Here is a 15,351-nt window from a genome sequence, read left to right as displayed (position 1 = left end):
ATCACTTTTTTCAGAGCCATACTGTTTTAACTGTAGTTACATTTCCAGAAGACCGGGGAATACTTTCTTCACACTGGTTTTTGTTCTTTGCTCTCTGGGGGTCTGAACCAGTGAAGATCTGAACAGTATACCAGTGAAGCTGCATCTCACCAGAACTCTCTGCATCAGTCATGTTTATCTGAGCAATGCCCTGTAAAAAACAAGAATCATTGACCACAATAAGGCAAACATACTCTTGAAATGAGAAGGTGTCTATCTTGCGGTATATTTTAATTATAGTGTAAACCCTCCACTTTATAAAACTTTAACAGCATCTCTTAAAAAGATACAGTTTTTTCTGTTGTGTTATCATATCTAAGATACTGAATTTCTTGGCTCTTGACAACTCCCAGGAAGGATAAGAGTAGATATTAAATTTTTTTAAGTTGAAATATAAAATTTCCATGACTGATGTAGATATGATTGTTAATATTTTATTAAACAACCTTCTTAATTACATATCTGATTTCAAATTAATATTACTTCAACAGCATTACTTGAATCTGTGTTCCTCTGAGAGACCTATCTTCTGAGATACCCTTCCATTCTCTGGTCCTCAGAGTCATCTTCCAGAGGGGAAAAAGAAAATATGTTTTTCTTCCTGTATATCGTAAGGTAGTCAAATAGGCCATAAAGACATTTTTCTACCTTCCAAGCCACCCTTACATCTCCCTTACATCCTTACATTCAGGTGAAAACAGGTTCAATGGAGGCTTCCAACTAAAAGTATTCCTACATTAAAGAATCCCTACTCCATCTGACAACAGTCATGTAGGAAATTTCTGTGTGGTGACCTAAATGAAAAACAACTGTGAGCAAATCCATGCTCTTTTTTTTTTTTTTTTAATCCATTCACTAGTTGGACCAAAACAAACAGCTGGATGTAATGATTCTAATTGTAAAGGCAGTAGGAAACGCATGCAGAAAACTCTGCTCGACTTTAAGTAGGTAAAGAAACAGTTAATTAGAAAAGAATAACAACAAAAATCTTTGTATTGTTTTTCCAAGATTTTTGTTCCCTGGGGCTCTGTTTAAACAGAGGTATAAAGGACAATGGAGAAAAGTTTCCGGAAGCAGCAAAATAATGCGTATCACAATACAACATGTTACTGAGATACTGGAGGTTACAGAGATGCCTTTCATATATATAACAGAGATGTCTTCTAATTATCTACTTGCTTTGACACAGGGTAATAAAGAAACATGTCAAATAAGTTACACTTATTGCATCAGAGCTGGGAAAGACATGCCCAGTCTAGTTTCAGAGGAAGAAGGTAAAGCTATTTTCCTGTCATCAATACTGGAAAAAACATATATTGACTTTTAGGATGTCCGACACTGCCCTACAGATTGCATTTATTAAGCAGTTAAGAAGGCCAAAGAAGCTGTTACTACAAAGTGAATCACTAAATGGGGAGAAAATCACCAACAAACCCTATTAAGACTAGTGAATATTTCACCTCCACCTCAACATCTGGAGCTCACTCAGAAGGATGAAGGCATCCAGATGGGTCTGCTAGCTGCCTGTCACATGACTGTTCTGATGTGTTAACAACTTGGATGGTGGAATAAGTGAAACTATTTATGAATCTCTCGGTGATGTCAAACAGAAGAATTGTGAAATTTATGAGGAAAAGATCAGAATTTAAAATTATGTTAAAAAAAAACAAACTGAAAAAAGAAAAGTTACAGTCTAGAAGAATTCAAATAAATTAAGACACAGGGAAGAACTGGTTTGTCAGGGCTGTAAAAGATGAGAAACTGAGAGTGAAACAGCAATGTCATGTGATTACAGGAAAGGCAATCACGTTTCTTTGACATGAGCCATATATGCTAATCACGGAAAATAACAACTCCCTTATTCTCAACATTGATGAGGCCAACAGGGAAGAAATAAGCCAACTTAATGAAGCACAGTTTCAGAAAGCTGTAAGAAAACAGAAAAAGATCTTTCAGCAAGGCAGGGCATGTGAATAAAAGTTTGAGGGAATGGAAAGACAATTCCACAAGTTTAGTAGACTTAGTTCTCTATGTAAGTGAAGTTCAGAACTCTTTGCCAGAATTATTTTATTTTATTTTTCCCATTCCTTGTTATGTACAAATATTTCTGTAACTTAGGATAAAGTTCAACCTGGCTTCTGCATTTAGGAAAGCATTAAACTGGCACAATCTAATTGAAAAGAAAGCAGTCATCAAGAGCTTCAGAGATGTATGGATGACTAAATAGATGGAATCTCAGTGGAAGAGACTTTGAAAGACAGAGACCATCATGGCAGTTCCAGAGAGATGTAACAAATGATTTTGCAATTTGAGAAAATGCTGATTTACATAATAAATTTATAGCAAGAGGGCAACAACCTATTGTTTAAATATGTACTTCAATGTACCTACCTTAAGAACCATTGCATCGCTTCTCTCTTAAGTAGCATTGTTAACTTACTCCTAGAGTATGTTACCACCTACCGTGAACAAAGACATTTCTGACAAAACTACACTAAGAAAGAGAAAAAAAATCCTACCGACACAACCTGAAGACCTATATTTTTTCTGCTAATTCAGTAGAAGCAGTTAAAATAAAAGCACCCTCGAATTAGATGCACTTGTGTCAATATAAGGATGCTTTACAGTGAAATAGCTGTTTTGCTTCCCAGAGGAAGAGGATATACCAGGGTAAAGCATTTTACACCAATATATCCAGCTTGTTCTTGAGATGCTATCTGTATCATTACGACGTAGTGTAAAAAAGACAAAACTTCTTACTGCATACAAGACCTTAAGTCCGCTTTTGCCAATGTTAAGGCCAGTGTTTATATAAGACACTACCTAGTTTTAAACATGGACTAACAAACACGCATTCTTGACCAGATTTGCTCAAATAAACACTTATTCTCCACAGTCCAGCATGACAGTGAGATGCCTGTACCTCTTAATTACTTTGATAGGCTTAAAATAAAAAAACCAACAAAGCATTTCACTAACCCTTTCAAACCCCTCACTGAAATGGCAGCCCATTCACTTCAAAATAGCCACATCATCCCCAAGACACATTTATTCAAGCACATTTATATTTGCAATAGCTAAATGAAGCTAACAACACATCTAAAGTTAATACAGTTAATATGTGTAACCTATTTAAACAATTGCCACATTTATTTGAATGTATCTAAATCAGATATATCTCAATCAGTTTCAAGCGAAAGGCTGGTCTAACAGAAACGCTCTTGGACCACTATTATCCAGTAACAAAGTTACCATTGATACAACAGCAGTCTTCTTTGCCTGCGGTTACAGCCATATAGCATGAACGGGTTTATATTTGTTACCTTTTTATTAGGAAATTTTTTAATAATACTGATTCATCATGTGTTACAGCCATGCAGAAATGGAAGTCTTGAGCACAGTGTAGTCTAAAAGCTGTCAGATAAAGGTTTTGGGGAAAGGTTTCATTTTTTACATAATGCTTTCCCTTCTTGCACCAAAATTTGGCAATGGCAGACTTTTCAACTTTCCCCACAGCTGGCATTTGTAAAAAAATGCATGAAATAAAAAGTTTACTCCTTATTTACTACATGCCACAGCAATGAATGTAAGCCTTATATCCATTTTCAACATGCCTCTGCAATGTACGACATTTAAGCAGTAGGAAAGTAAATGCTCCAACCCTCAACCTCTGCTAGTTCTGCCAACCACTTCCAAAACTTTATGCCAACCTAAATGTGCGTATTTCAACTTTCTAAAATTCCCACCTTTTTTGTTAACAGAACTATACTTACATTTGTGAACAAACAGACACATTAACATGTACACCAGCAATCCTTACAAAGAAAGTCTTCACTTTCTGTTTTTAATCTTAAAATTACTCTTCAAGTAACTTTAATTTCCCATACCAAATGGTTTTTAAGAAAAAGGACCACTTACCAATAATTCTTCTTGTTGCTGATGGTCAACTGAACAGATATACAGCTGCAGTGATTTTAATTTCAAAACACTTGAATGCACGGGGATTTGGAAAACTTCATTAAATATTAACGGAGTTTGGAATTCCAAAGCTCTAGAGCAGTAAGTGGTTGGTGTGCCTGACTCAAGTGGTGGCAAATAAACTCTCACATGACTGGGAACAGCAAAATAGACAAATAGCGTAATTCAGACAAAGAAAGCTATTTTGCATTTCTCAAAATCAAGCTAAGCAAAAACATCAATGCAACTTCTACTTTCAAGAATCAGCTCTGGGATCTCCTCATTACAGGAATTTATTTTGTATTCTTAACACGGACAATCTGCAAAGCTGGTTTGGAAATGCTCCCTTTTTTTTTTTTATTTTTTTTTTATTATTTGGTTCTTCAGGAGAGGCACCAAGTAGCACTTGAGATGCCTTGAGGTATCCAAGGCATCTACACTGGGCTAGCAAATACGACACAGGATCTATGGGAGAGCTACAGCCTTCCCCTGAGCAGCAGCAGCTGGAGGCCAGGTGCTAAGCTATGCTATTTCAAACGGAAACACATGCCAACATTTAGGCTATTGAATTGCTCCATAAGTGTCACTGACCCATTTCTTCCTTCCACCCACTAAGCATACCTTCCTCTCCCTCCCCTTAAGAAACTCAGCACAAAAGGATGGCAAAAGAAAGCTGCTATCACTGCATCCATCTGCCATCCTAAAAAAACCACCAAAGTTAAATATATGGTACCATCTCATTTCAGACTCCAAAACACCTAAAAACCAAAACAAACAAAATATACAACCATTTTAATCTGATAGAAGGCAGCAGAGCTACTTGAGAAGTGTTCCTATGTTCTCCCTGCTGCTTTTCTAGCACCTGCAATAACCTGCTTTTTGCAACAGCTTCCTACAACTGTGTTGTGCACTAGATTAGAAAACTTGTCTGAGCTACCAAAAACCTTCCCAAAACCTCAAGATTAAAAAAAAAAAAAAGTCAAACAAACCCAACCCAGCTCAGAGGCTCTCTCAAGTTGTCTACACTGCTGCATCAGTCAGCCAAACAGTTTCACATGCTGTAAAAAGGGAATGATCCAACTCCTCTGCTGCAGGTAACCTCCTCCCTGCTGCCCCCAACAACTGATTCAATGAATATACAGCTGCGTGGAGGAGTTCATTAAACTAGCTAAGAGCTTTTTCTTGTTTTGTAAGATAAAGCTTTTTGAATACTCAAATCAGCTGATCTGCGCTACAGCCATGCACTTTTTTTTATTCCAGCCCAGGTAGTTAACTAAGAAGGATGGGTAGTTAACTAAGAAGGATGAACGGCCTTTTTGAGAGTCATTTAGATGCCCAACTGCTTGATTACAAGCTCCAACAAACCCTCTAGAGAGATTTTTTTTCTTTGGTGACTCCACTTTCTTCAGATGATGCTTCTTTCTTTTCCTAATCACAAGGCAACATGGCTGAGTATAGCTCAACACTTTTTTCCCCTATCACGTGCCCTTGCACTCACACTGAAAACAAAGCAAAAGACCAACACTAATGCACTAACCTACAGGAAGAATTTCTACCTGAAGTTTTCAGCATTAAAAAGGTTAAGCATTCTCAAAGATCAACTCATTCAGTGAGATGTATGTCAATCTAACAAATCCCACAGAATGACTTATTTTACAATACAATGTTATCATACTTCCATTTTCCATAGTTTATAAACAACCTCTCCCAGAGATAAAGATCAACAATTTTCATGTGTTGAATTTCTTTAAAATATGTTAAGATACGTATCAGTAGATAAAATGGTGTTTTATGGCAACATTACCATTGTTTAAGAAACATATATTAGAATAAACTACGCAATGTTCTACATAATGTGACATGGAATTTGAAAAAAAAAAAGCACAAGCTGCTATAGGCTAAAAAGAAAAATCACTGATTCTCAGCTAGTATTTATGCTAAAATTATATTCAGAGGGTGTTCCACAGATAATTCAAGGCCAGCTGTAATGGCCACAAATGTCTGCAAACTTTCCTGTGCATAATAAACATGTAAGAACATGGGTCATTAGAGACTATGCTTGTTATCTGACCATTATGAAAGAGGTTCTATAAAAGGGACACTGTGTCCATAAAATTAACCTTTCCCTCATGTAAACTACGACATGCTGTCTTCTCCAGAAATGGCTTAATTCTGCATGAAAGCAAACAAACCTATGGTATTTATGACCGTAAATACCATAGGAGGCACAAAACGAGCAATGATCAGATGTCAGGTGAAATTTAAACTTACATTTTACAGTTTTCTTTAACAACTAGACTAGTAAAGTTCTTCAGCTGCAATACATGGACTAACAGACATTCGCTTGCACTGTCATGCCTGGAAAATAAATTTCCTGTGTTAGTCACCAAGCATCAATATTTTGCTTAACAGCTAGAGATAATAAACTAAAAATTTTAAGAATGTAAAAGCACCTTTGCTGTTAAATCTCTTACACAAATCAGTTTAAATCAAAAACAATTACACATATCACACTCTGATAACAGAACATTATTATTAGCTACAGTAAGGAGCTTATCAGAACTAAGAGAATTAAACATTATCCAATTTGAAAAGAACAACAATCCTTACTGTAACTCTTGATAGTGAACAGGTTTTATAAAATACATTCCTTGGTTTCAACAGTTACACCATATGTATATACGTGTGTGTACACAAAATGTGTAATAACATATCAATTCCACTAGACAAAATCAGTGTGTTATTTTCATGGGTTAATGAAATTAAATAAAACCCTCTACTCTTTCACACAAATTTTGAAATGGAACTAACAAACCTGGTTGAGATTTGAAAACTGCCAAGCTTGGAAATTAATTTTCCAACACTTACGAGAGTCCAGAGGGATGTTAAAGATACAACATCCTGCCACGCACTGCTATGATCTGTCTGTCCTCATGCTACTCCTAGTACCAACAACAGTATGCCCTAAGCACAGGATTTCAAAGCTGTATTTGGGAACTGTAATTGTATCTGTGTCTTCACCTGTGACTTTTGTAAGGTAATCCTCCTTTACCTGGAATAAAGAGATCTTGCTCAAAGAGACATATCCCTATATACATGTTCATACTAATGGCCCAGAGAATGAAAAGAAATCCTACTGAAAGAAGTAATGAAGGCTCTTTTACCAGCCAACACTGAAAAGAAACTAAATGAACTGTGGTTAAGTCACCAGCATTGAAGTGGCCTGTGACTGACTAACCTGTACATCCACTAAACTTGGCTGCCAGTTCAGAAGCTTCTTAAAACTATCGACTGCAGTTTAGTTTATTAAAAAGTTAAAAAACAAAGCCAAGAATCCTGAGTTGTCAGGGAGAAAGAGAAGTAAATACTCACAGAAATCCAACATGTATTTGTGGTTCTTCATTACTGGCAGCATCACCATAAACAGGCTCTTCCAGATCTTCATTTCTGCAGGAACAGAAAGTACAGTTAAACTACATACTGACCTAAGCTGTTAAAACATAATGAAACAAACAATTATTTTGTGATGTGTGGATATAAGCAATTGTTCGGCAATACGGGATGGACTGGTAATATAGAAAGAATTGAAATATCTATTTACAAACACACACAGAAGTAGCAATTCATTATTTTAAAAAATGAGGGTTTAGAATATGTCTTTCAAAACATTTAGGTTACTTTAATATTTATCCTGTCTTCCATTTCTCTTTAGCATCCTCAAAACCTTTTCTTCTCAGTTATTGTTTATTGTGTTAAAACAACTGTCTAAAGCAACAATCATCAATTCCATCCTTCAATCATTTGGTCAACCTACACATTTTCAGATTTTTAGCACTTCATGAATTTCTTCCTTGCATTTCTACTTTTATCACATACTACAAGGAATTGTAAGTCACACTGTGTATAATTTTATTTTTTTTATAAATGGTTGAAAGAAAATTACCGATTCATAACTAATAAGCTGAGAAAACTATCTTTCAAGGCAGAAGTGTATGGTGTTAAAATGTTAGAGGCAACAAAGCAAAAGGCACTTGGCACTTGAAAAGATGACAGTGAAACTGCATGTAAAAAGCTACTTTAAACGTGCAACCTAATATTTTTAGGTTACTAAGAATAAGCAATTTTAAAAGCCTATTCAGAAATTCACAACAAATTCTTTTGGACCATATAGTAGAACAGGAATATTTCCACCTTACTATGCATTTATACACCTGACCTTTTGCTTAAAGCTTCAAACACGCCACTGTCACTAGCCAGTGAATGATCTGAGAGGCATGCTGAAACTCGCCTGGCTCTCCTCTCCGATCTTCTACCACTGTCTCCTCGCAGAGTTACAGCTGTCGTGAAGAAAAGACAACATGAGCTCAAGGCAACCTCTTAAAAATTAAACAAGAAACATTTATTGCATCAAAACTGGTGGCAAAACAGCACAAACGCAGTTCATTGTTTTTCTCATCCAACTTAAAAACCTAAAATACAATTGACTGGAGATGTTATGTGGGACAATTAAGGAAGGAAGTTTGTGGCTAATTCCTCTCTGACAAGACTTAGTGTAAACCAATTGCATTGTTACTAAATGCTTTTCTAGTAAAATAATCCCTCCTGAAGGAAGACTTACATTAATTCAACATATATACACATGATATCCTAAACTTTTAACATTTACCTACTGAATGTACAATAGACTGAAAACAAACACAGAGACTAATTCTTTCAAGAAGTTATCAGATAACACAATGTGAGGTTTTGTTCTCATTTGTTTCCTAATAGAAAGTCTCAAAGCACATTGTTTATACCATCACATAATAGCAGCTTTTATTTACAGTCTGAGAGGCATTATCAAAAAGAACCAGTGCTTTCCAACTCACTCAGACCACTGTTCTTTCAAATTCTTCGTGAAAACTAGCTGGGAGAGGAGAAAGCAATATTCAACCCCCTCTTTCACCCTTCCCTGAATCACCAGCAACACCATAAATAGCTAACTCAGCAATCATTTTCATGTTTAAGCGTAGTAACAAAAATGATGTGTAACATCAGGTTTTGCACAGGCAAGTAGGTATAGCAGCTACCAATCCTTTAACGTACATGCACAAATAGTAATGCTCAAGAATTGGTTAGGTAGGGTTTTGATCCTTCAATGATAGCTTCTAACTTGAAATTGTTTTCCTTCAAATCCCAGAGAGAACCATTAAATGGAGTTGTGGAAGACCAGTTTCTTCACTGTGCAGTGAAGAGCTTTCACCAATTTGCCCTTCTTTTGCTTAAGGCTCAATGATTATCCTCAAAGCAGAAAAGCAGTGTCAGAGATGTCAATTTAAAAATGGAGAAAGCATCTTACTTGCTTCTACTCAAGCTCAGAAACTCAAACAGCATGGAAGCATTCACAGTCTCAGCAGACAGCATTTGGAGTGACAGTAGCACAGGGCACACCACACTGGACACAAGCACCAGCTGACATTTATAGCTTACTGCCCCCAACTAAGAATGAGACACGTCTTACTCAAAGTAAAAACTTGTCAAATACCTCTGTTACACACTATCTTAAGGCACCAAAAATCAAATGCTAGTACCTAACCAGTAAGTTTCCTTCAGCAGAAGGCCAGCCCATGGCCTGAGGTCCACCTGCAGAGCCTAGCTGAGGTACCGACAGTGAGCAAACCCCCTGCATGGGACCCATCTCACCGTGCACCTAAGCACCACCAGGACAGGACATCAGGGCTTGAAGCCTGATATAAATTCCCCCCAGATTAACACAACCATGCCACTGCTCTCAACAGAAGTGTGTGGGTAGATTAGATTTAACCCACCGTGGAACTGGCAGACAGGATGCAGCCCTACAGACCTCCCCTCCAAATTCAATGAAGGATTTAGTCAGCTTCAGCTATGCAAGAAATTAATCTGCTGACCAGGAACAGCCCAATCTGCATTTGTTTCTGTGCCTGGAGAAAGAAACATCCTCCCCACCCCTCCAATTACAGCATCCCACCCTTACTGTACACCACACATCCTGCAGTACTACTTGTGTCATGCTTACCACATAGGAGAGCCAAGTTCAAGCTAGCTCACAGAAAGCAAAGAAACTGTATTTGGTGAGCCCACCTCTGAGTTCTGTCACTAGTATTTATGCAGAATAAAAAGTAGCACTCTTAGAGACATATCTTAATGTGGAAGTTTCCCAATAACTTTACATCACTGGAAAGAGGCTGAACTTCACAAAATTGATTTAAGTTTTGTATGAAAGTGCCTCCATTATTTCTGTACTAATTTCAACAAGTTACAGTAGGATGACTGCTTTTTTGTAAATAGGCCTCTGGCTCACCCCTCTCTGTGAACACTTTGTATAGATTTAATGGATGAAAGACCTCCAGGGCTCTCTCCTTTGGAGGTTCATGTTCTTAATTTGCCTGGAAAGAAAAATTGATCTGAAGCACCAATATAAACTCATGAAAAACTGGCATGTTACAACAATGTTGTAACTTGACAACAATTTGCTCACTGCCTAGAGGCCATGCAAGCATTTGATAACATCTGGGCAATCCCAGTGAATTTGGGAGAGATGCAAACACCAAAACATGCTCTTGACATAAAATTAAAAAAAAAAGAAAAAAAGAAGTGTCAGCAGGAAAAACTGGTCAAGAAATACCAGATCTTATTTTAAACAGAACAAGGTACACCGCATGTTGCAGACCTTCCAATGCCTGAAGCTGAAGAACTGTTCAAAAATAAAGTTTCTATTATAGACAATTACCTGTCATTTCCTTATTTAAGTAACAAAATCAGCGAACGATATATATGAATTTCCAGAACTACTAGGTGCCAAACCTTGACAAGTATCAGACAGCCCCAATTAAAAGAATGTTCTCAGGTATCATTAGCTAAAAAGTGAACTTCAAAGGAAATGCTGATGTCCAAGATTTCATTAGCTAAATAACACATAAGCATGTTTCACAAGCTTAGAAGATTACAAATACCACACATCAGCTCAAAATGCACTGCTACAAGAGTCAAACACTCATAAAAACTGAATCAGAGACACAAAGAGACCTTACCTACTGTGATGCTGTCAGACATTATTATAATATAACAAAGCTAAAGGTCACAGAACACTTTTTCCAGGAATTTAACTACAGGCATGAATGTATTGTTTAGTTGTCATAGCAAAAAACTTAAGTATGCCATAATGATTAAACAGATACAGCTCTTTAGATACACAATGTCAAACAAAATCAAATGTAGCAAAATCTCCTGTTTCTTCACATGCAACTCAAAACCCCACCAAGACCCCAAAAAACCAACACCACACAGAAAACCACACTGGAATTACAGGCAAAAACAGCACAGTAAGTAGTAATTCAGGTTCACTTACAGTGAATTTTTCTCTTGTGCCGCATGAGAAACAAGACAAAATGAAAAGTACACAATGATAAATCATCTTTTAGGTTTATGGCAATATTTTGCAAACAATAGATTATTTAGGCATTAAAGGAAACAAGCACTTGAAAGACTATTTTAGGATAGAAAGTAAGAGATAGTGAAGATATTAAGCCCAGTATTTTAATAACATGTTTCCTCCCACTCCCAGCTTTATAAATATGATGGATTTACTCTCCCAGGCATATTCATTCCATTCACACTTGTTAACATGTTTCACAGCATGTCCAAGATAGACTTAAAACGACAGATCAGCAACTGAATATCAAAACTGCAGGTCCTGAAGATCTCCTTGAACTTGCCCAAGTGTTGCTTCAGTGAGAAGTATGCGCAGTTTATTCAGTCTCAATCCTCCAGGCACCCAGAATTTGCAACTATTCCCTCATTTTGTTTCTAGTGAAGGAACAGGCAAAAAAGATCTCATTACTGTTTTCCAGCATCGCGTTATACTACCAGGCCATTGGGGGGCAGCAGCAAAGCACACTGCCCAGTACCTTAGTGAAAACCAGAACCCCTCAACACCCGGGGGTTCCCAAACTGGGATAGACAAGCTTGATGCTCTATCAAATTCTTCAAAACCAAGAGTACAAACTCAGAATTATTTCGAAATTCCATCTGCTACTTGCACACAACTATATTACAATTGCAAACCCACCAGCTAATGAGTGTGGAGCTCAATATAGTCATGACTCCAGCCAAAAATCAGAAATATTTCTGAAATTGTTTCAAACTGAAGAAAAACCAAACAAGAAACAAACAAACAAGCAAAAAGAAAAAAAAACAACCAAACAAAAACCAAACCAAAACCAACCAACCATGAAAAGACACGACAGCCTGGATCCCTTTTAACCATACATTCTTCCTCAAAAAGGAACACAAAGCTCTCTGTTGTACACAGTGAAAAGTCTAACCCCTGACTAGGAGCTGGACACCACAGCAGTGACAGCAGGTAGCTGTTCTGCCAGAAGCTGTCAAAGAAATGTGAAATGTATAAAATGTGACAGAGAAGGGAGAAAAGGAAAAACCAAAGCAGGAACTTGACTCTCATCCTGTTTCAGACCAGGCCTTCACTTCTAGGAAACACGTACGAGCTATAAATGAACTACTACATATTTTCATTTACCACAATGGGTGAAGACATGCTGTGGTCTGACCTGAGGTTTAAAGAAAGCCTCAGGAAGCTTCTTCATGGCACTAATTTAAGCACAAGCTTACATGCTGGTCTCTGGAATTCTGTTTATTTTGGTCTGAAAGCTACAATATGGGCACTAGAAATGTTTACATCTAGAAAATACAAATTCTGCAGCAGTATGTTCTGGCAATGCCAGCTGCATTAAGGAAAGCAGGTGAGTCTAGACTCAAATGCTGTTTGAGCAATAAAAGCTTTTTAGCATATTGGTGAAGTTTTGTTTTCAAAAACACAAAGCTGAAAGCTGTCAGTGCTCCTTCTCGTTATCACTTGACATAAGATTTTGGTAGGATAATACGATACCTTTGTGGTTATATTTCACATTACTCCTGACATGCTAAGTCCTGAATGCAACATTATACACAATTAAGAACACAGAATTCTGGGTATAAAAATGGGATGGAAATTATAATCTTCAATATTAAAAATATACTCATAAAAGCCCTTCTCTACTAGTATGGTCTTATTAGAAATATGAGTAAGCCAACACACAAAAACTTCATCATGGAGGAATACTCGTTTTCGCTTTAACAGCAGTTCTTAATTTGATGGACTAAAACAGGAAAAGAAATGTCATGTGCCTTTATGATCAGGATTTTAAATGTTTGTTTTGTTTTCTAAAAAGGAAACTTTTTTTAAAAGTTTCCTTTTTTGATCTTTCTAATTTACATTTCTCAACTGTAGTGCCTCAGAAGCTTCCACCAATACAAACTAAAGCAAGTCTAACAACTTCACAGCCAAGCAGAAAAAGAAAACTCCACAGTATGTGTGCTGTGGTAACTGCACACATTGCTCCTCTACAATCATACAGCTCAGGTTCTCTGAGACAGCCACTCAAGCAGACATTGATTTTCGCACACACCCCCTGTCAAGGATGCTCCGTGGCTGACAAAGAACTCTATTCAGAAGTACAGTGCACCATGCACTCATGACCACCATGCAGCCACCTTCTGCTCCATTGCAGAACTTAAGACATGTGAACCTGGTCTGGGTTTGAATTCAGCATGGAGTGAGCCAGCCTTCAAGCACTGTCAGCAGCATCACCTCATGCCTGGTCTTGTGTTTGGCTTTTCGGGGGGGGGGGGGGGGGGGTGGGGTGGGGGTGGGTGTGGGGGTGGGTGTGGTAGTTGGTAAACAACAAGTTCTTGGTTTTGAGTGATTAGTGGTTCATAGTATAGCAAGCCAAACTGAGAAACAATCTCTACTACGCCAATATGCTTAGGTCTGTGTAACATTTCCTATGATGATGTGACAAAATAGTATGTCCAGAAACTCACCTCCACCAGTTTGGACAGCAGTCAGCTGTGGTCCCATTTCTTGCAACACTTCATTGTCCACAGGGTAAGTGGACGTCTGAGATGAGCTCGTTCCTTGTGTATCATCATCGCCCAACACTGTGGTCTGAGCCCTGAGCATTTCCAGGGCTCCTATGCTCGCCATCTCCTCAAAACCTTCTGACATCTGAGCCAAGGGAGAATCTCGAGATGCAGAAAGAAACGGGGTATCCAGAGGCGAGCTTGGAGGGGACAACGATGACAAGGAGGACCGTGATGACAGGGATGCCAAGGACTGTGGGGTATCCAGAGACCTCCGGTGCTTATTGAAATTCGAGTGTCCAATGGGATCAGCGTATGGCACATCCTTTGTGAGAGACTCGAAGGGAATTATGTCAAAGCGTAGATGCTGCCCATAGTCTGTAACGCTGTCTGATTTGTCATACTGCGGAAGGCCATAGATGTCTGTGAAGCTGACCGAGCTGAGGGAGCCTCTGCTGGAGGCCAGGGATCCTCGACTGGAGGCCAGGGATCCCCTGCTGCTGCCAGAGGACATTGTGAGAGTGCTAGCTGACAGACTACAGCAGGCAAAGAAAGAGAAAACAGAAAAGGCCCTTTCAAACATAATCACATACACCAGCTCAGACATAAAAATGTCAATCCAGATTACACAAGGAATTTTACATGTATTCAGTACAGCAACACAGAGACATGATTTGGTATTTTAAAGTCTAGCTCTTGTCTCTTGCCCTGGTCTCCAGCACAGCCACGACTGGAACACTGCAAGTGACAGGCACATTAGGACCAAGTGCCTGAAGACAAATGGTTCAACAAGACAAGCGTACTCTTTCTTCCAGCACGTAAGCAGCCATAATTTGGCAGAAGAGAGGCCAGAGCAGGATCTGGATCGGTGTAAATAAATTCCCCTCAATGTAAAGAGGGGAAGGGTAGATTACCATGATCCAGCTTGAATTTGTATTAATGATGGGTAATAAACACACCAGGCAGAAAAAGCGTGAAGGGATTTGGAAAGTCCTAACAAACTGCTGTGTAAGCCTCACCCTCACAGGTTTTTCCAGCGCAAAATAAAAAAGATTTTACAATGAATCGTATTCCAGTTCCTCTTACCAATCAGACAGTTAGGGAGAGAAGAATACAAGTGACAGTGAGAGATGAAGTGAGACACAGCAGGAACTGAGCTTTTGATGCTGGCATGATGTTGAGCTGGGGAATCCCCAAGAGCTGAATCTAAAAAGGCAGCTACAAGCTTGAATATGCAAAATATTCTGGGCTTCTGTGTGGGTCTTAGCACGCCTGTGTATTTAAATGGCAAAACTTTGTCAACTCATAAGGGATCAAGACCCCTTCCTTTGGACAATATTAAAATCTCACAGAACTTAAAAGAACATTATCTTCATATTAGGAAAACTGTGACAATATTATGAAGGCATTTAAGTATGT

At 38.2% G+C, this 15,351-nt stretch overlaps 1 protein-coding gene across 3 annotated transcripts in view; it reads right to left on the bottom strand.

Annotated features, from left to right (window-relative positions):
- Positions 1 to 15,351, bottom strand: part of WWC3 (WWC family member 3) — a 105,988-nt gene that overhangs the window by 10,772 nt on the left and 79,865 nt on the right. For all 3 annotated transcript variants that reach the window (XM_057419445.1, XM_057419444.1, XM_057419447.1), the window contains 6 exons: positions 13,894 to 14,468; positions 8,213 to 8,333; positions 7,369 to 7,443; positions 6,268 to 6,354; positions 3,958 to 4,150; positions 23 to 190 (listed from right to left, as the gene is read on the bottom strand). In XM_057419445.1, the coding sequence (XP_057275428.1) occupies positions 23 to 190; positions 3,958 to 4,150; positions 6,268 to 6,354; positions 7,369 to 7,443; positions 8,213 to 8,333; positions 13,894 to 14,468 (1,219 nt within the window). The remainder of the gene's footprint in view (positions 1 to 22; positions 191 to 3,957; positions 4,151 to 6,267; positions 6,355 to 7,368; positions 7,444 to 8,212; positions 8,334 to 13,893; positions 14,469 to 15,351) is intronic.

The sequence above is a fragment of the Pezoporus wallicus genome, unplaced genomic scaffold, assembly GCF_028554395.1.
Source record: "Pezoporus wallicus isolate ANWC-B61680 ecotype Strahan unplaced genomic scaffold, APGP_CSIRO_Pwel_v1 contig_5767, whole genome shotgun sequence".
In the NCBI taxonomy this organism is placed as follows: domain Eukaryota; kingdom Metazoa; phylum Chordata; class Aves; order Psittaciformes; family Psittacidae; genus Pezoporus; species Pezoporus wallicus.
Note: the sequence above shows the minus strand (reverse complement) of the source record. Positions and strands in the feature narration are given on the sequence as shown.